Here is an 18135-nt window from a genome sequence, read left to right on the forward strand (position 1 = left end):
CGCTGCTGCCTCGCAGCAAAGGCAGGCAGCGGCACCCCGGGCTGCCGCGGGGAGGGCGCCGCGAGCCGGCGGCTGCCACTCAGCACCGGTGAGACACATCCGGAGCGCCGTGTCCGGCGCTGGGCTCCCCGGAACAGAACGTGGCCGTGCTGGGGGGGGTCCAGGGCAGGGCCGCAGGGATGATTACGGGACTGGAGGACACGATATGGGAGAAGAGGCTGATGGAGCTGGAGGGAAAAAAAAGGGGTCGGGGCATCTCATCTACGTATATGACACCCCACTGGGTATTTGTAAAAACGACGAGCCAGACTCAGCGATGCCCAGTGACAGAGTGAGGCAATGAGTACAAACCTAAAATACTGGAAATCCCACTTAAGAAAAAACTACACACTCCCTGCTCTGCCTTCCAGAGATAAGAAAAACCTTTTACTGTGAGGGTAAAGCAGCACCAGCTTTGAGCCTGGAACAGGTTCCCAGAAAGCCACCCATCTCCAAGACATTCAAAACTTGACTGGACACGGTACTGAGCAACCTGCTCAGATGAGCTGGGGTTGAACTGGAGGATCTCCAGAGGCGCCTGCCAACCTCAACTGTTCTGTGATTCCATAAAGGTGTCAGAAGAAGAGGAAGTAAACCTCCAACAAGAAGAGCAAGACCAACCACTGAGCTGTGAAGCAGCTGAACTGCCTGGGGCTCTTCATCTCTAAGGGGTGGCCAAAGGGAAGCGACCTCTGGAAGCGCAAGGAGGAGGTAACTGCAGAGCTGCTTTTTACTCCTTCACAGCACCAGTCCCGGCAGCACCGCATCCGCTGACCAGACAGCAGATTTAAAACAAACAGCTTGTTGCGGGTAGTGCTGCCTAGAGCCTGTTGGCAGCAGATGCCGCAGGTGTGAAGAGTGAACAGGCCCAAAGAGGAATAAAATGCTGATGGAGAAGAGGACCATCGGCGCGATTAAACACAGCTGTCCAGACACACACTCCGGTGCAGGAGTCCTTGGACTACACACGATCCACTCCCCACTCGTTTCCTAACGATCTGCCCCTGCCTGCTGCTGGGGAGGGAGCAGAGGGGAAGGGCCAGAGCGCGCCCGTTCTGCAGCACCCGAAGGGAGCTAACCGCACTGGCAGCTGCCGGCGGGGGAAGCGCTCCTGCGGCCTCGGTCACGCACGGCCCGCTGCCTAAGCATGCACCTCACCCCACACACGTGGGGAGCACGAGCACACGCTTGCTTGCCCGCGCCCCTGCCCACTCCGCCTCGCTCCTCAGAGACCCCCCGGGGCAGCCTCAGGCCCCCGCAGCCGCCCTGACCCGCGCCAGGGGCGCAGACCCGAGAGGGAACGGTTACCAGAGGCGGTTTGGGATGGGGCACAGCCCCCCCAGCTGGGCCAAGTGCAGGGTGAGCAGCCCCTGGCTGCCTCGGGCGTGCTGGGCACAAGGCGGGCAGGCACGGGCGGCTCTCGGACGCGGTGGCACGAGGCTGGAGCGGAGGCAGCCGTGCCAAGCGCCCTCCTCAGCCGAGGGATCCCAAGCCCAGACACGCAGCGAGAGCCTGCGGCACCGGGGAGCCCTCCTCCATGCGACAAAGCTGCTCAGCCCCCCTGCTGCCTGGGACACGGCCGGCCCTGGGCTAGCACAAGGGAGAGGCAGGGCACGCTGCACAGGAGAGCTGGTCCCGCTCCACCGCTCTGCCATCCGGGATCTCCAAGGAAATACCACAACTCGAGTCACAGGACTGCCAGAGCTATGCATAAACAAAGGGCTTCTGAACTATGTACGTTGCAAATTATGAAATTAGGAGGAGCTTCGTGTTGGCACGCCGTGCCATCAGCAGCAGGGGAGGTAAGAAGCTTTAAGAAATGGTTATGGGACTGCTTGGTAGATCTATGACCGTAACTCAGGTGACCTCTGAAGTGGAGAAGTAAACAGGAATAAGATGCCTGCATTTCTGAGTTGTTTTCCTCAGAAAGATCTATCCTCGAGCTAATAATCACTCCGCAAGTAGCCTCGTAGAAGCCGCACACCTTAAAAGAACATCTGAAGTTTCCAAAGAACTCTGAAGACAATTGCAAAGGCGGCGGCGGAGCCTCGAGGGCTTCTCCATTGCAGAGCTCACCACAGAGCAGCCCGAGGCTGCGAGCCGAGAGGCCAGGGCTCTGAGGGCGGCTCCCCGCGCCTCGCCTCCACCGCAGCAGCAGCAGCAGGAGGCACGCTGCCGATCCGACAGCCGGGGTTACAGCAGAGGGTACCAGGCTGTGCTACGGCCCCCGCTCCGTTTCCACCCCGAGGCCCCGCAGCCGGCGCCGCGTCTGCCGGGCACAGGCTGAGCCAGCTCCCCCTTCTCCCCTCCCGGCCCAGCGCCCGGGCCGCGTCTCGGCTCCAGGCAGCGGCCCCACAGGACGGGATTCCTGCAGGACCAGCGGCCAGGAGGGGCTGTCCCCTTCTCCGTGCTTTCTGCCAGGGCACCGGGGCTGGTATCGCCTGCCAGCCGCGTGGAAAAAGTCTTGGGGTGGAGTGGGGGGGAGGGCAGAAAGGAGCCGTGAGGATGAGTCACTGCTTCCTCTCACACACAGAAGCGTGGAAGGATGGCTCCCCGCGGGACTGTTTGCAGTGGGGATGCCAGCGTGGAAGGATGGCTCCCCGCGGGACTGTTTGCAGTGGGGATGCCAGAGCTCCAGCCCACAGCCCGTCTCACCGCACAGCCACGGGTGGTTTCTGCCCGGGGGGAGGAGGGGAAGGGAAGGGGGCAGCCCCCCGCTTACCTGAACCAGACAGTAGCCCAGCAGTCGCAAGTGCCTGTCCCTCATGGCTCGCGAGCCCACCAGAATGTCGGAGTTCTGGCAGTAATGCCATTTGTCATTGACCGACAGCACCACCCTGCAGAGGACAGAGCGGGGGGAGGAGGGCGGCGTTACCCCACCCCGCAGACCCTGCGGCCACGGCGGGCAGCAGCAGAACAGTGGGGGATGAAGGGTGGCACCCCCCCACCCTCCCCGCTGGTGGCGGGGGGCAGCCGTACCCCAGCTGGGCCCTGCTGCCCCCCGGGGCCTGGGGGCGGTGGGGACAGGGCTCCGACAGCGCGGGGCAGGAGGGGGCCAGGGAGGGCAGGGGCTGGAGCCAGCGTGGGCCCGGGGTGGCTGTGCTGCTGGAAGGGACGGGGGACACGGACCGGCTCTGCTCGGTACCTCTGAATCTCTTCAGCTCCCTGCGGCCCATCGCTGGGCCCTCGCTTGGGGCTGGGCCGGCACGGAGAGGGTGGGGGGCAGGCGTCCTCGCTGGGGGGTGGGCTCCTTTCCTCCGGCTCCTCCTGGGCCTGCTCCCCCTGGAAGCAGTTGTGATCGTGCCCAGGGCAGCCGGCGGTCGCCTCCTCCTCCTCCTCCTCCAGAATCTTGCCGATGGGGAACTGGAAGAGGGTGGCTGCGGAGGTGCCCCTGGGGGAGCAGTCAGGGGTGCCAGCTGGCTGCGCGGAGAGGCACTCGGACGGGCTGCTTAACGTGGAGCTGCCCTGGCTCTCCAGGGAAGACTCTTTGCTCAGGCCGCAGTAATAGTCCGAGGGGGGCTGGTAGCAGGGACCCCCCGGGGCAGGGCAAAGCGTGGGCAGGAACCGCCCGGCCAGGTTGTTCTCCCGGGAGCCGGGTGGGCTGCTTGGCGTCTCTGGAGCAAACGGGGCAAAGTCCTGCAAGTCCGAGGTGAGGGCCAGGACACTCGAGCGCAAGGAAATGGTGGCAGGGGAGGCTGTAGTGTGGGCAGAGGGAGCCTTGGAAGCCGCAGGGACACGGGAGAGAGGCAGCACGGTGCCCGAGCGGTTAATCCACAGCAGGAAATCTGCGGAGAGAGAACACGGATCGGCGCCGGGCCTCAAGACTCCCTGACAGATGGGACGTGGGCTCGGGGGCCCCACACGCCCCAGGGTGGGAGACTGTGCCAGCCAGCCCCGCAGACAGGAGGGCAGGGGGACCCCCCGGCTGCATTGGCCTGGCCGAGCCCTCCCGGGGCAGGGGCAGCTCAGGCAGCTTTGTCACCACCTTCCCCCAGCGCTCTGGGACAAAGCAGCCAAATCTAGTCCTGCCCTGAATAACCTCCCACCCTTGAGCCTCCCCCAAGCACCCAGGCAGCCGCAGGGAATCTGCTGCACCCACAGCCCACCCCCTGGAGCCAAGGTGCTGGCCCAAAGCGGGTGCCCAGCCAGGCTACCTGTGCAGTATCCCGGGGGCAGCACCTCGTCCTGCCGATAGCACTCTTCCCCCACCAGCTGCCGCAGGGCCTCGGCCACCAGCCCCTTGTAACTGAGGGGAAAAAGAAGAGTCAGAGGATGCACACGCGAGAGCCTCCAGCCCATCCCCTCGAGCACTGCCGACCCACGTTCTCCCTCTGAGCACATCTGCGCAGAGACGTGAAGGCCCTCGGGAGCGAAAAATAAGGAGAGCCTTTAGCTTTGGGTTCTGTTGTTCCAGGGCAAGGATGGGACGCGCTTCAGCTCATTCAGCAGAAAAGCTCCTCCCAGTATTGCTACACCAACAACATATTCTTCGTCTCCAAAAGGGATGTCAAGCACTGGAACAGGCTGCCCAGGGAACCGGTTGAGTCACCATCCCTGGAGGTATTCAAAAGACGTGTAGACGTGGCGCTCAGGGACATGATTTAGTGGTGGACTTGGCAGTGTTGGGTTTATGGTTGGACTCAATGCCCTTAAGGGTCTTTTCCAGCCTAAATGATTCTGTGACTCTATATTGCTCCTCTACAGGTTCCGGAGCTCACGTACAGGCCTGTACCCCGGCACTGTCCTCGGCTGGGATCCTGCCAGAACAAGGTGACAGATCCCGCGTCCCCGGTGACACCTGCAAGGGACAGCCAGCCGGGGCGCCCGGTAACTGCACTCCCAGCCGTGCTCTCCCCCACCCCGGGGGCAGCCTTCCCCTCCCCAGCACACCGCCGGCCCCCGCTGCTGACCTGTACTTTCTGTTGGCCTCGTCGGCTGTCAGGGCGTGCTCGAACATGAGGACGCGGTAGCGCGGGTCGAGGCGCGGGCCGCTGTAATCGCGGAACTCCAGCTCCACCGCCGCGTCCAGCAGCGAGAGGTAGCGGCGCACAATCAGCGCGTAGGGGCTGCCTGCGGGGAGAGGATGCCTGGCTGGACCCCCCCTCCTCGCCCCGCCACGTTCCCGCGGGGGCTGAGTGCCAGCGAGGTGGTCCCGCGCTCCCAGGAGGAGTCTGTGCTGCCCAACGCTTTCAAAATCCACCTCCGCCCCAGCCCCGAGCTTCAATGGCTGGGTTTACCCTGGAAAAGGCCTGACATACTCATAACATTGGTGATGAAGGCTGGGGAGAAGACTTGGTGCAGGACAGTCTGCGGGAAATGGCTAAGCTGAAACATGGACATGAGGATGTTGACGGTCGCCAGGGGTGAGCTGCCAGCTTTCTGCTCCAGGATGGCCTCCAGCTTGGGGAAGAGCTCGCTGTGGTTGGATGGGCGGTAATTCATGCGGCTGAAGGGAAACACCAGCTTCTGGATCACCTGCGGGCAGGAGGAGAGGGAGTCGGGCCAGGCCAGGCCGCGGAATGAGGGACAGGTCAGGCACTCACAACCCGTAAGGACTGGGGCACATCCCCGTCAGTCCCCAGTGCGATGCCCCAGCCTGATGGTGGAGAAGGGATGTGGTTCCCCCCAGCCCCAGGCATCCCCCGCAGACTGGGGAGGACACTCACCTTGCTGTCGAGCTGCTCCCCACGCTTCAGGAGAAAGTTTGCGATGGTATCAAGCAGCCGTGGCTCGCGCAGCCGGTGCCGGGCCACGTACTTGGCAATGAGGGCCATGGTGTAGGGGGTGAGGTTCTCCGCCTTCCTGGGGAGCCACTCTGAACAGAGCAAACCACAGCGGGGTATCCGTCAGAGAGGCCTGGCTCTGTCCGAACTGCAGCTCTCCAGAAGCCACTACAGCCTGGGCAGGAAAGGCAGTGCAGGCAGGTGGGCGGTAACAGAGCCATCTCTCTCCTGAAACCACCAAGTTACGGGGCTTGCGAGAGGCTGAGGCAGATTCCCACCCCGTGCACCCAGAAGGCACAGCTGGGGCGCAGCTGAAACGGGGGGCCCTTCTGTGGAAACCCCAGCAAAACCACCCTGCTCCCAGTCTGGAGGTAAGGTAGGCTCACAGCCCCTGGGAGGGCTAGGCTGGGAAGGCAGTGACAGGGTGGCCAGAACACAGAGCACCTCCCGCTCCAGCCTCACTGCTGCAGGCCCTGGTGCCCAGCAAAGCCCCAGCTGGTGCTGTCGCAAACCCAGTGGCCGCCGGGGCCACGAAAGGAGGCTCCAAGGCTGCCAGACACACGGACAGCGCCCAGCGCGCCCCGTACCGGGGAGGGGGGCTCACACAGTGGGCAAGGCTGGGACCCTGCCTGGGCAGACCCTGCCCTCACCTGCCATACTGCGGATGAATCGCTCTTGGCGGTTCTCGTAGAAGAGCTGAGAGCTGAAGATGGCCTCCAGGGCCTTGTTGTTCGCCTCCTGGGCACACAGAGCCAGCATCTCGTCCAAGAGGGCCAGCTCGTGCTCCCGCATGGCACTCACTTGCCCCAGCGTGTGCCTGACGAGGCGCAGGATCTTGCGGTTGTTGATCAGCTGCTGGTCGGAGGCCGGGTGTCCCTGCAGCGCCTGCGCCCGCAGCCGGTAGTAGGAGAGGAGCAGGAAGAGGGTCTGGGGGTGTCGCTCCTTCTCCAGGTGCCGCTCCAAGCTGCTGAGGCAAGACTCGACCAGGGGGTGGGGGCTGGACGGGTGCAGCCTCATCACGCTGCTGAAGACCATGGAGACGTCCTTCTGGTTGAAGCGCCCCAGGCGGCTCCGGGATTCGTCCTCCAGCACTCGCACCAGCGGCGATTCCCCAGGCAGGCCTGCGACAGCGAAGGGATTAGGGACACCCGAACCCCACCTCTCGCCTTCGCTAGGCACAACTGTCCCCGTAAGCGCAGGCACGGGACTACAGCCGGAGGAGGACGGATTTGCCATGTCGGTGAACAAACCACAGACGAGACAGGGAGAGAGGACCGGTTTGGCAAAGCCCGATTGGAACATCAGTGCATCTGCACCCCGGAAAAAGTAATCTGGATTATTCCTACCCACTTCACCAAAACGGAAATCCTTTAGTTCATCTGCAAAAGCCAGCTTCTAGATAAATATCACACCTCGAAAAGTACTTTAAAAAAAGTTTTGGTTGGAGCACAAATAAGACATCCACACGTTAACAAAATAAAAACTGTCCACGTATGACAGGAATTAATCCTTTCTCATTTCTAACCACCTCCCATTTTCTAGTTTAGCTTCAGTCTTTCAAACTTGGCTCCTGGGGAAAATACTTTCCTCCAACTCCGGACGTATTATTCAACCACGGGAAGACCAGAGGCCAGGCGCGCAGTGCGGTGACGAAAAAAGGCAAAGGCCATCCTTCGCGTGTCAGGAGAGATATTTTCAGGAGATGCATGAAGCATTATGCACCGTATGAGGCCCTGGTAGCCCACTGGTCTCCTAAGCCAGCTGACAAGATTTCAATTTTCAAAAGGGCTTTAAAGCAACTAAGGCAGCATGGGGTAAGTTGCTGCGTTTTATCATTAATCAAAAATGAGTCAGAAGGTGGAAAGTGAAGAATTGGTCTGAGCAGCTGCTTTGTTCCTTAAAAAAGGCCTCAAAAAGGCAGGTTAGCATTTTTATTAATGAGCGGGTAAGCGTGGTGAGCAGGGAAGGGCGACTGAGGGAGAACAAAGTGTGGGTCAAAACCAGAGAAGGCTGGGGGGAGCCCAGCTGAGGGGAGAGGTGCCTGGCAGCCCAGAGTTCAGTGTCAACAAACACAAGGCGCCGTGAGACAGAGCGGGGAAGAGCAGAAACTTCTCCCCGCCCCACTTCAGCCGGGTCTAGAGTTACTGCACAACCCACAGCCAGGACCAGGTGTCTCCGTACACGGCTCAGCCGAGGCACCAGCCCAGCGTGTGGCTGTGGTGGGGGGAAAAAAAAAAGGCAAACAGAACGGCAGGAGACATGCGTGTGGGACAGAGGAGCGTGGGGCTGGCAGGAACCGCGGCAGTGGGAAGGGCAGGCAGGACACCGCCAGACCTGACCCCTTCCTCACAGGCAGGAGAATCCGTGGGGGCCTTGGGGGCCCCGGCCCCACAAAGGGGGAGCCCCCCAGACGCCACGCACCAGTTGGCCCAGAGGCTGCTGCTGCTGCACAGGAACTCAAACCGGCTTGAACCTCTTCTCCTGAATATTAAACACCCAATGACAGAGGGCTCATGGCTTGCAGAGGGTTCAGCTGAGACCTCGTGTCTCGCACTTCCGTGCGCAGACATTTGCTGATTTTCACGGACTGGAACAAAACTCAAGGAGCGGTTTATCCCGCATCCTGCCAGGCGGCACCGGCCACCGCTTGGGCTGCCCTTCTCGCCCACATGCCAGGTGCTCTAGCCAACCGAGCCCCCCCGGAGCTGTCAGTCCACCCGAGTCCCTTCCTGCTGCATACCCCAAGCAGAGCTGCCTGCCCCTCCGAAGGGCACAGCTCCACCTGCCACAAAGCCACCATCATGCGTAAATCCACACACAAACCCAGACACCGGCTCCTGCCCCGGCACATCCTGCCTTCTTCTGCGGCAACCAGACCGGCAAGTTCTCCTTTCACCTCACAGACCCAAGCACTGGCCCGTGTCCTGCCACCCTGCCTGCCTCCCCTCGTCTCTGTCCCCGCAGAAACCGGCAGCCCAGGACACTCACCCAGCGCAGCAGCGGCATACAGGCAGTTGACAATGCTGAAGTTATCGAACTTGGAGCAGCCGCTGATGATGGCCTGACAGAGAGTCTGAAACTCCGGCTGCTCCAGCATCTGGCTGGGCCCACGGCTCTCCCCGTTCACCGCGGCCTGGCCCTGCTGCTGCTGCAAGAGCTGGCCCAGCTTGTGCAGGGCGATGGGGTAGTGGCTGGCGGACACCTTGCTGGGGTTCTGTGTGACCCACCGCAGCACTTCCCCCACGCTGCGCGAGCGCTCTATCAGACGCTTCATCGTGAAGAAGGTGTCATAGCTCATCTTCTCGTGGATGAAGTTCCAGCTCTTCCTCTTGCCATGGCCTCGAGTCCTGTAGGCGTCCGGGGGAAAGGTGTGCAGCAGCCCATGGCCGTAGGGGTCCAGGGGCAGCAGCACAGCCCGCTGCTTCGCTTTGCCTGCACAGTAGCAGGTGGGATACATCCCGGCCCCGCTCCTGTCACCAGCAGCCAGGCCCGGCAGCACTCCGGGCCGCACGCTCTCCCGGGTCAGAGCACGGAGCCATGGCAGCAGGCGCAGCATGGCGAGGGCAGGGCGGCTCGAGAGGCTTCGGAGAACCGGGAGACCCTGGGGATGAGGGGGGGGGGGGGTCAGCTTGCGCCCCCGGGACCGCCGGAGCCAGCAAGGGATGCACGGAGCCCACACCGGGACCCCCTACCCGCACGGACCCGGTGCGGGGGTACCTGCCCCACACAGCCCCCCCCCCCCCCCCCCCCCCCCCGTTCTGAGGTTCGCCCACCCTCAGACCCCCCCTCGGTACCGGGACCCGCCGCCCTCCCGAAGCTCGGCCCAAGGCCCCTGGCCCGCACCAGCTCCGTTGTCCAGGGACCGCAGGCCTGCAGGGGCACCCCCCACCGGCACGTCCCCTCCCGGGGGGCCCCCAGCGCGCACAGATGCTCCCCCCGGTCCCAGGACCCCAGTGCCGCCCCGATCTTCTCCTCCCCCGGTACCGGGACCCCCGGGCCGGGCTGGGCCCCGACACCTGGCCGGCCCGGGCCCCCCCCCCCACCCCTGGGGGTCCCCCATCGCCACCCCCCATGGCCCCGGGGGCCCCCCCGGCCCCCGGCCCGGCCCTACATGGCGCTCACGGCCGCGCTGGGACCCGCCGCCGCCCCGGGCGCTCAGCACCGCCCGGGCCCCGCGTCCGCCATCTTCCCGACAGCCCCCGCCGGCCTGAGGGGACCCGCAGCCACACCCCCCTCCGCGCGCGCGCGCAACACACGCTTCCGGGGGCGGAGCCGAGCGCGTATGCAAATAGCCGCCCGCCGTCCAATGAGGGCGGGGCGGTCCTGCCGGCGCAGGCGCGCTGCGGCCATGCGGAACTCCCGTTACCGCCGGGGACGCCCCGCCTCCCCGTGGAGCCCCGCCCCTCCGGTGTCCTGACACCCCCCCCCCCCCCCCCCCCCCCCCTCCCGCGGCGCAGCAGAACCGGGAGCCGCGGCCGTTCACAGTCCGTCCTCTTTAATCGTAACAGAACATCGGGGAGCGCGGACCCCCCCGCCGGCACCCCCGGGAGGCCCGACCGCCCGTTCCCCGCCCCCCCGCCCCGGGGGAAGCAGACACAGTCCCGGGCAGAAGCAGCGCGCCGGGGGCCGCGGGGCGCCAAGGGGACACCCCGCACAGGGATGGGGTGGGGGGGCGGCACCGGGACCCCCCCCCCCCCTCCTCTCCACAGAAGCAGCACAGCGCTCACTCCCGCAGCAGTCCCGGTACCACCGCCCCTGGGGGGGGGCACAGTCCGCACCCAGCCCCTGGGTCCCACCACCCCTGGGGGGGCACAGTCCGCACCCAGCCCCTGGGTCCCACCGCCCCTGGGGGGGCACAGTCCGCACCCAGCCCCTGGGTCCCACCGCCCCTGGGGGGGCACAGTCCGCACCCAGCCCCTGGGTCCCACTGCCCCTGGGGGGGCACAGTCCGCACCCAGCCCCTGGGTCCCACCGCCCCTGGGGGGGCACAGTCCGCACCCACCCCCTGGGGGGGCACAGTCTGCATCCAGTCCCCATGTCAGCACAGTCCGCGCCCATCCCCCAGGTCCCACTGCCCCCGGAGGGGCACAGTCCCTCCCACCCCCAGGTTCAGGTGTGCGGGCAGACCCCACCCGGGTGTGGTGGCTCCTCTCGGGGCGCGGGGCCGTGCTATCTGCGGTACATGGTGAAGGCCATGAAGCTGAAGAGGAGGGTGAGGCCCGCCAGGAAGGTGGTGGCGGTGGCGGTGAAGACGTGGCGGTACTGCAGCTGGAAGTACCAGAGCACGGCCAGCATCAGCACGAAGAGCGGCAGCATGAGGCTGCCCACATTGAGGGCGGCGTGCACGGGGTCGGCGGAGGCGTGGGGGCCGGCAGGTGCGGGGGCCGGGCTGTGCTGGGAGATGTGGCAGTGCAGGACGCTGTTGTGGGTGAGGTGCAGGGCGGCCAGGCTCTGGGTGTCGTCGCGCAGCAGCTGGCCCTGGTAGATTAGCCGCACTTGCTGCTCCTGCCCGGGGAAATACGCCCTGGGGCAAGGGACGGGGAGAGGGAGAGGTCACGCTCCTGCCGGGACAGCGTCCCCCTCCACCCACCCCCCCGCCGGGAGCAAGGTGCAAACGCACCCCCGGGACCCGCGCCCACCCCAGGAGAGACCAGAAGCGAAGGCGCCTGACCGGGCAGAGCCCCCCCAGGAGGGGACCCGCACACGGGCGAGCGCGGCAGCTCCCGGCGGGGCTCGGGGGACGCCCCACTGCCGGGAAAGCCCCGAGCGGCGCTCGCGGGAGAACCGGCCGGTGCTGCCCCTCACCTCTTCAGGGCCCCGACGGTGTCGCCGGGGCGCACCCGGGCCAGGCGCTCCGTGTCGTTGAGGAACTTCAGCCGCAGCACCATAGCGGGCTCGGCCGGGCCGCCGTCCCCCTCGGCGAGGGGGCCCTGTGCGGCCGCGGGGGCGGCCCGGGGGCGCAGCCCCGCCGCCAGCCCTGCCTCCCCCTCGGAGGCCGCTCCGGCCGCCGCCGCCGTCGGGGCTTTGCGGTCGGCGGGGGCCGGCGCAGCGCTCGGGGCCTCCTCGGGCAGCGCCGCGGCATCGCGGGGGGTCGCGGCGGGCTCGGGGGGGCGGGTGGAGGCCCAGGCCAGCCCCAGCACCACGGCGACCAGCAGCAGGCCGAAGAGCACGGTCACCTCGTCGCCGACGCCCTCGATCAGCGCCATGGCGGCGGCGACAACCGAGCGCGGAGCGGGACCGTCAGCCCGCCGGGCCCGAGGCGACCGGAGCCGCAGCCGGCCCCGGCCCCGCGCTCGCCGCCATCGCGCCGCTTCCGCCCCCCGCCGCAGGGCACGCCGGGAGCCGTAGTCGCGCTCCGCGCATGAGCAGAGGAGGCCCTCGCGGTGCACGACGGGGGTTATAGTCTGGTTCTACGCATGCGAGGTGGCGGGGCACGCCGGGAGCTGTAGTCCCGCCCCCGGCGCTGGGCGTGCCTAAGGCACGCCCAGCGCCGGGGGCGGGACTACAGCTCCCGGCGTGCCCCGCGCCATGCTAGGCCTGCGCCGTCGCGCTTCCTCGCTCTGGGCCAGTCTCTCCACCGCCATTACCGGCTTGAGGGACGCCGAGCGCTGCTGGGGCAGGCGGAGGAAGGGGCTGCAGCGGGGACGGCGGCTGGGGCTGGGCTCGAAGGAGGGAAGGGAGGCGTTCGAGTGTTGGCGTTAACGCGGTGGGGCTTGGCCAGGCCTGGGGGGGAAAGGATTGCCGTTGGGGCCAGCGATAGATTAGGAGTAGCATAGACTAGAATAGCCTAGCATAAATAGAACATTTCAGTTGGGAGGGACCTACAACAGTCATTTAGTCCAGCTGCCTGACCGCTTCAGGGCTGACCACAAGTTAAAGCTTGTTGTTAAGGGCGGTTGTCCACACGCCCCTGCAACACCGACAGGTCCTGGGGCATCGACCACTTCTCCAGGAAGCCCGTTCCGGGGTTTGACCACCCTCTGGGTAAGGAAATGCTTCCGCATGTCAAGTATAAACCTCCCTGGTGCAGATTTGAACCATTCCCAGCCGTCCCGTCCCTGGATCGTGGGGAGGTGAGCTCAGCTCCCTCTCCACATCCCCTCCGCAGGGAGCTGCAGACAGCAAGGAGGTCGCTCCTCAGCCTGCTTCTCCCCACGCTGGACAAATCCAGCCCTCAGCCACTCCTCACAGGACAGCCCTTCCAGCCCTCTCGCCAGCTTTATTGCCCCCTGGGCTCATTCAAGGACCTTCACACCCTTCCCGTGTTGTGGTGCCCAGCACTGCCCGCAATATTCCAGGTGAGGCCGCACCAGCGCTGGGCACAGTGGGACAATCCCCTCTCTTGCCCGGCTGGTTACGCCGTGTTTGACGCACCCCAGGGTGCGGTTTGCCCTCTCGGTTCCTATTGACCCTGCTGCCCACCAGCACCCCCAAACCCCCATCTGCAGGGGTGCGCCCCCGCCGTTCCCTTCCCAATTCATGGGATGTCTTTGGAAAACTGTTGGAGCGGGGCCAGAGGAGGCCACAGGAATGCTGGGGGGGCTGGAGCAGCTCCCCTGGGGGGCCGGGCTGAGAGAGTTGGGGGGGTTCAGCCTGGAGAAGAGAAGGCTCCGGGGAGACCCTGAGAGTGGCCTCCCAGCACTTAAAGGGGGCTTAGGAGAAAGAAGGAGAGAGGCTTTTTAACAGGGCCTGTAGTGCCAGGACAAAGGGTACTGTTTTTAACCTAAAAGAGGACAGATTCAGACCAGGTAAAAGGAAGAAGTTTTTTACAGTGAGGGTGGTAACACACTGGATCAGGTTGCCCAGAGTGGTGTACCTGCTCCTTGCAGGGGGATTGGGCTAGATGACCTTTAAAGGTCCCTTCCAACCCAAACCTTTCTGTGATGATTCGATGAAACCCTTCAGATGAAATTTCTTGTGCAACTGAAGGAGCATGAACTTGTCGGTTCTGCTTAAGAGCAAAAATATTTTTATCATTTAATCAATATCCTGTTCTTTGCTTTATATATAGAAAAGTGGTGAAAAGTCTAGAGAACAAGTCCTGTGAGGAGCAGCAGAGCGAACTGGGGTTGTTTAGCCTGGAGAAAAGGAGGCTGGGGGGAGACCCCATCGTGCTCTACAGGTACCTGAAGGGAGGTTGTGGCGAGGTGGAGGTTGGACTCTTCCCAAATAACAAGTGATAGGACAAGATGAAATGGCCTTAAGTTGCACCAGGGGAGGTTTAGATTGGATATTAGGAAAATATTCCTTCACTGAAAGGGTTTTCAAGCACTGGAACAGGCTGCCCAGGGAAGGGGTTGAGTCACCATCCCTGGAGGGATTTAAAAGATGTGTAGACATGGCGTTTAGCAATATGATTTAGTGGTGGCAGTGTTAGGTTTATGGTTGGACTCAGTGATCTTGAGGGTCTTTGCCAACTTCGATGATTCTGTGATTCTAAAAGAAGGTGGGCAATCGGTGAGGGACAGCAAATTCTGCAGGCAGAGCCCGTTGCTGGAGGAGCTGTGCTCTGGCAAAGACATGGTCTCTGGCAGGGAGCAAGTGGGTTGTGCAGCACAGAGATAACGCGGGGAATGGGAGAAGCTGCAGGCTAAAACTGACAGAGCTGCTGTGATCCTTTGGGGGACACTGATTCCCCAGATGCATTTAAACCTACCTGCAGGCTTCATGAAGAAGGAAAGTTTGAAAGACAGATGGAAAAAATAGTGTGGAGTAGTTTTTGTCTCCAACTTGGTTTTGATATTCAAAGATGTTTTAGATATCCTAAAATCTCTCCTGGCTGATTACTATTTGGTATTAAGCCTTCATGCTGGAAAATCAACTTTTCTGTGTTCCTGAAAAGCATTCAGATAATTTTTAAGTGAAAAGGCTGCCCTCCAGATGAGACGGCGTGGGGGCGACTCGTGGAAAGAAAAACCCTACAACACCCATAAAGGAACAAAGGTGAAAGGGAGATCTTTGGCCGACAATATCCCCTTCCCCCAGGGCATCACCTCCAAGGGTCCGTCACTTCAATGGCACAAGATACTTCCTATAATAAACCGAGGAGGAATCTGCTAAGGGCAGCAGTGTGCTAGCTGCAGCATCCTTTCTGCTGGGGTGGGTCGGGGAGCGGCAGTGATTCCAGGGAGCTGATGGCTCCAAGGAATTAATTATTGTCCCTTCTGGGCTCCTGTGTCCAAACTGCCTCCAGTTTGGAAGGCCTGGTGTGGGGCTGGGGGTGGGCCGGGCCTCCTGGCTCCGGCCCCGGCTGGAATCCCAGTTCAGGTCCGTGACTGGGAGTCCCAGGATCGGGGTGTGGAGCCTGAGGTGGTGATTCTCTCAGCGGCCTCCTTCAGTCCTGATCTGCATTCTTCATCCCTGTTTTCAGTTTGTCATTAGACTGCAGCAATGCAGATTGATGAGATGTGTGATAGGAGAGCTTAAGGCTCCAGGCAGTGTAATTGTAATATTAGCATTAGCAGGAGGCACTGCAAACATAAAATTTGTTTTCTGTGTACAGCTGTCTTGCAGAACTTGAGAGCAGAACTCGTCCTGCGATCACAGGGAGCTAAGTCTTTAATGACCTGCAAATAGCACCGAGAGCTGAAAAGTGGGACTGCCAAAGCCGAATCTCTACACAGCAGAATTTAAAAATAGGCTGCTGCTGGCGTTCTCGCTTACCCGTCGCTCCTGGAAGCCCACGGGGAGAGCGGCTCTCCAGCAGAGGAGAGACGCAGTCCCCTGACGTAACTTGCCTCGGCATCTACACCGCAGAGCAGGAAGTTGCAGATTCAGTCATTTTACACCAGAGCAGCCCTGATTGTTGTCTGCTTCTTTTCCAGCGCCAGGTCTTTGCCAGGTGCTGACTCCTCTCTCCTCTCCCCGGAGCAATGAGGCAGTGGGGGCACCAGGCAGACCCCCCCTCGCCCGTGGTGCTGCCATCCCGGCGGGGCCGAGGAGTCCCTTTAGCTCAGCATCGTCAGCGCCTCCAGCGAAGCTCAGCACGTGTGGGAGTAGAGACACGGGAGAGATGAACGCCTCTGCGGACGAAAATGCTCTTCAGAAGCTCCCACCAACAGCGAGAGGTGTCAGCCCCAGTCAAAGACGGGGAGACGTGTTGTGGGGAAAGCAGTTGGGGCAGAAAAAATGCTCGAGGGTGGGAGCATGGGGAGTTGGGGGTGCTGAGCTGCGTCTCTAGGCGAGGATGAGCTCTGCATTTACAAAGGGCTGCAGAGAGCCAGGCCGTGAGACACCCCGTCCCCGTCACGAGCGAGGGGTCTGTGACAAGACCCCAAGGAGCCCCCCCTGCACACCGCAGCCCCCCTGGGGACCCGCAGCAGGAGGGTCCCCAGCGCCGCGTGCTGAGGGGCTGGAGGAGATGGGCAGCCACGGGCCGAGCAGGGGGGTCCCGGCGGCAGAGGTGGGCAGCACCCATGGGTGCAGAGGCTGCAGGGGAGCAGGTGGTGCTGCTCGACCTGCCTGGGGCACTCGGGCTGACGGGACCCCCTGCCCCGAGGTGCCGCGGGGGTGGCGGGGCACTGCTCTCCCCCCCAGCACTGAGCCACCAGCGTGGTGCGGGGGGCAGAGGCGAGAGGAGCTGCCCCTTCCCTTGGTCACTAAGGCTGAGGCCAAAAATGCCGGGCAAACCCCCGGTCTGCCCCTGGGGGGTGTCCCATGGGGAAACAAGGGGTGAGGCTGGGGCCGGGTGGCTGCAGAGGGCTGGCACACGGCGCCTGGAAGAGTCCCGGGGACCTGGAAGGTGGGAAGAAATCAGTCGAGCTCGATGCACCCGTCGGGGACTGCAAAAGGGAGGATTTTAGTAGCGGTGATTTGGCTGAAGGCAGGAGTAGAGGATGCAGCTTTGGGGACCTACTGGAGGAAAGGCAGAGCAAGTCGCCAAGACTGGAGAAGAGGCTCCTGCAAAAATGGAAGAGAAGCTCCCGAGCATGTAAGAGTGCTGGATGCAAGGATGCAAAAGAGGCAGCAGATTTGAAAAATACGTATACTGTGTAGGAAGCAGAAACAGAGATTTATAACTTCCAGGATGTAGAAAATAAGCCATGTCTGAACAAAATCATTTGAGTGGTTATGACTGTTCAAATTTAATGCATTTTATCCAGTGGTTAATCACCCTCGCTGATAAAATTTTGTGTCTAATTTTCAGTGTGGATTTGTCTGGTTTCAGCTTCCAGAGATTGAGTCTTTTTATATCTTCCCTGGCTCGATTAAAGAGCCATTTAATATTTCCCTATGAAAGAACTTCTACAGTGTAATCAAGTCACCCCTCAATCTTCTTTTGGATAAGCTGAACAGATTGTGCTCTTTAAATCTTCTGCTGTAAGGCACTCGCTCTAGCCCTCAAATCATTCTGCGTGGGTCTTTTCAGAATCTCTTTGATTTTTTCAATATTCTTCTAAAATACTGTTAATATAAAGTGATACCCAGTTCTAGAGCGCTGCCGCTCCAGCACGGCACGAGGCGAGGTCAGCCCCTGCCCTGCCCGGGGCTGCCCGTGCCCCTCGGGGGATCGGCCCGTGCCGCTCGGCGCCTGTGTGCCGTTGGGATGCGCGCGATGGAGTCGGAAAACGGGACACAACCGCTGCCCGTTGCGCCGCTCGTGCCTCCGGCCAGGCTCGGGGGAGGGCAGGGCGACAGCGCAGAGCCCGGCAGCGTCTCCGGCACAGGCCCGTGTGGGGCTGCACCAGCGACCTCCCCGTGGCAAGAGCTGACCTCTGCGAGTGCCTCAGCGTCCAGGCTTCTGGGAAACCATCTTTTCCCCGCGTGTAACCTCTCTGCTCTCTCTTCGGGGCTCTCCGCAAGGTCAGGGCTTCTCTGCACAGCGGCCGCCCCCGCCATCCCCCCGTGGATCGCATCTGCCCAGCCTGCGGTAGCTTTACTCACCGCAGCTCCTGCTCGTTTGCTCCTTGCAGCTGCTGGACCTGCAGGATTTCCCGGGAGCTGGGGGTCCCAAGAGTTCCCTTGAGCCCTTAATGGACGGCGTCACTCTTGGGGCCCTCCACCACCCAGGGCCCCACCAGGTACCGAGGCAGCTGCGAGTAAAAGAACCCGGTAACTCCGGTCGTGCATCCTGGGGGCGCTGCCCCACCACCTCCGCTCCTCTGGTGTCCTCTGCGGCCGCTGCCTTTCCGAACGCATCCTCTGCTGTGCCCCTGCAAAGAGGGGTCCCTGCAGGGTAACCCCCTCCAATTGCTTCCCAGTGAACACTGATGCAAAAAGTAGGTTTGGCTTCTCTGCAGCAGCCCTGTCCTCTCGGTTCACCTTGCACGCCCGGGCATCCGTTGGCCCTGCAGGCTTCTGGAAGGTGTCCTGCTCCCGATGCGTCTGAAGAAAGAGGCTCTAACCTCTTTGCGAGTTGTTTCTCAGAGCGATC

At 62.6% G+C, this 18135-nt stretch overlaps 2 protein-coding genes and 1 long non-coding RNA gene across 3 annotated transcripts in view; 1 reads left to right on the forward strand and 2 right to left on the reverse strand.

Moving 5' to 3' along the window:
* FASTK (Fas activated serine/threonine kinase) overlaps nt 1–9998 on the reverse strand; it is a 13503-nt gene extending 3505 nt beyond the window's left edge. The window contains exons 1-9 of the mRNA XM_042801745.1: nt 9874–9998; nt 8751–9363; nt 6413–6883; nt 5706–5854; nt 5298–5514; nt 4950–5109; nt 4194–4285; nt 3185–3824; nt 2762–2876 (exon numbers count right to left, since the gene is read on the reverse strand). Coding sequence (XP_042657679.1) covers nt 2762–2876; nt 3185–3824; nt 4194–4285; nt 4950–5109; nt 5298–5514; nt 5706–5854; nt 6413–6883; nt 8751–9318 — 2412 coding nt within the window. The 5' untranslated portion in view covers nt 9319–9363; nt 9874–9998. The remainder of the gene's footprint in view (nt 1–2761; nt 2877–3184; nt 3825–4193; nt 4286–4949; nt 5110–5297; nt 5515–5705; nt 5855–6412; nt 6884–8750; nt 9364–9873) is intronic.
* Nucleotides 9999–10240: 242 nt separating this feature from the next.
* On the reverse strand, nt 10241–12103 carry TMUB1 (transmembrane and ubiquitin like domain containing 1). Its single transcript, XM_032986004.2, has 2 exons — nt 11568–12103; nt 10241–11286 (listed from the first exon to the last, which is right to left on the reverse strand). The coding sequence occupies exons 1-2, from the start codon at nt 11966–11968 to the stop codon at nt 10932–10934; spliced, it is 756 nt and encodes a 251-aa protein (XP_032841895.2). The 5' UTR covers nt 11969–12103; the 3' UTR covers nt 10241–10931.
* A 1921-nt stretch (nt 12104–14024) lies between these two features.
* On the forward strand, nt 14025–16901 carry LOC116959980. Its single transcript, XR_004406107.2, has 2 exons — nt 14025–14705; nt 15265–16901. It is a non-coding gene; the product is annotated as an uncharacterized LOC116959980 (long non-coding RNA).
* The last annotated feature ends 1234 nt before the right edge of the window (nt 16902–18135 follow it).

Source organism: Tyto alba, unplaced genomic scaffold, assembly GCF_018691265.1.
Source record: "Tyto alba isolate M040663 unplaced genomic scaffold, T.alba_DEE_v4.0 Super-Scaffold_38, whole genome shotgun sequence".
Lineage (NCBI taxonomy): Eukaryota > Metazoa > Chordata > Aves > Strigiformes > Tytonidae > Tyto > Tyto alba.

What these genes read in the sequence shown, in the direction of transcription:
- TMUB1 (XM_032986004.2), bottom strand. Translation starts at nt 11,968, where the DNA reads ATGGCGCTGATCGAGGGCGTCGGCGACGAGGTGACCGTGCTCTTCGGC. An exon ending in ACCGTCGGGGCCCTGAAGAG is followed by an intron (nt 11,287 to 11,567) that starts GTGAGGGGCAGC and finishes CCCTTGCCCCAG; the next exon opens with GGCGTATTTCCCCGGGCAGG.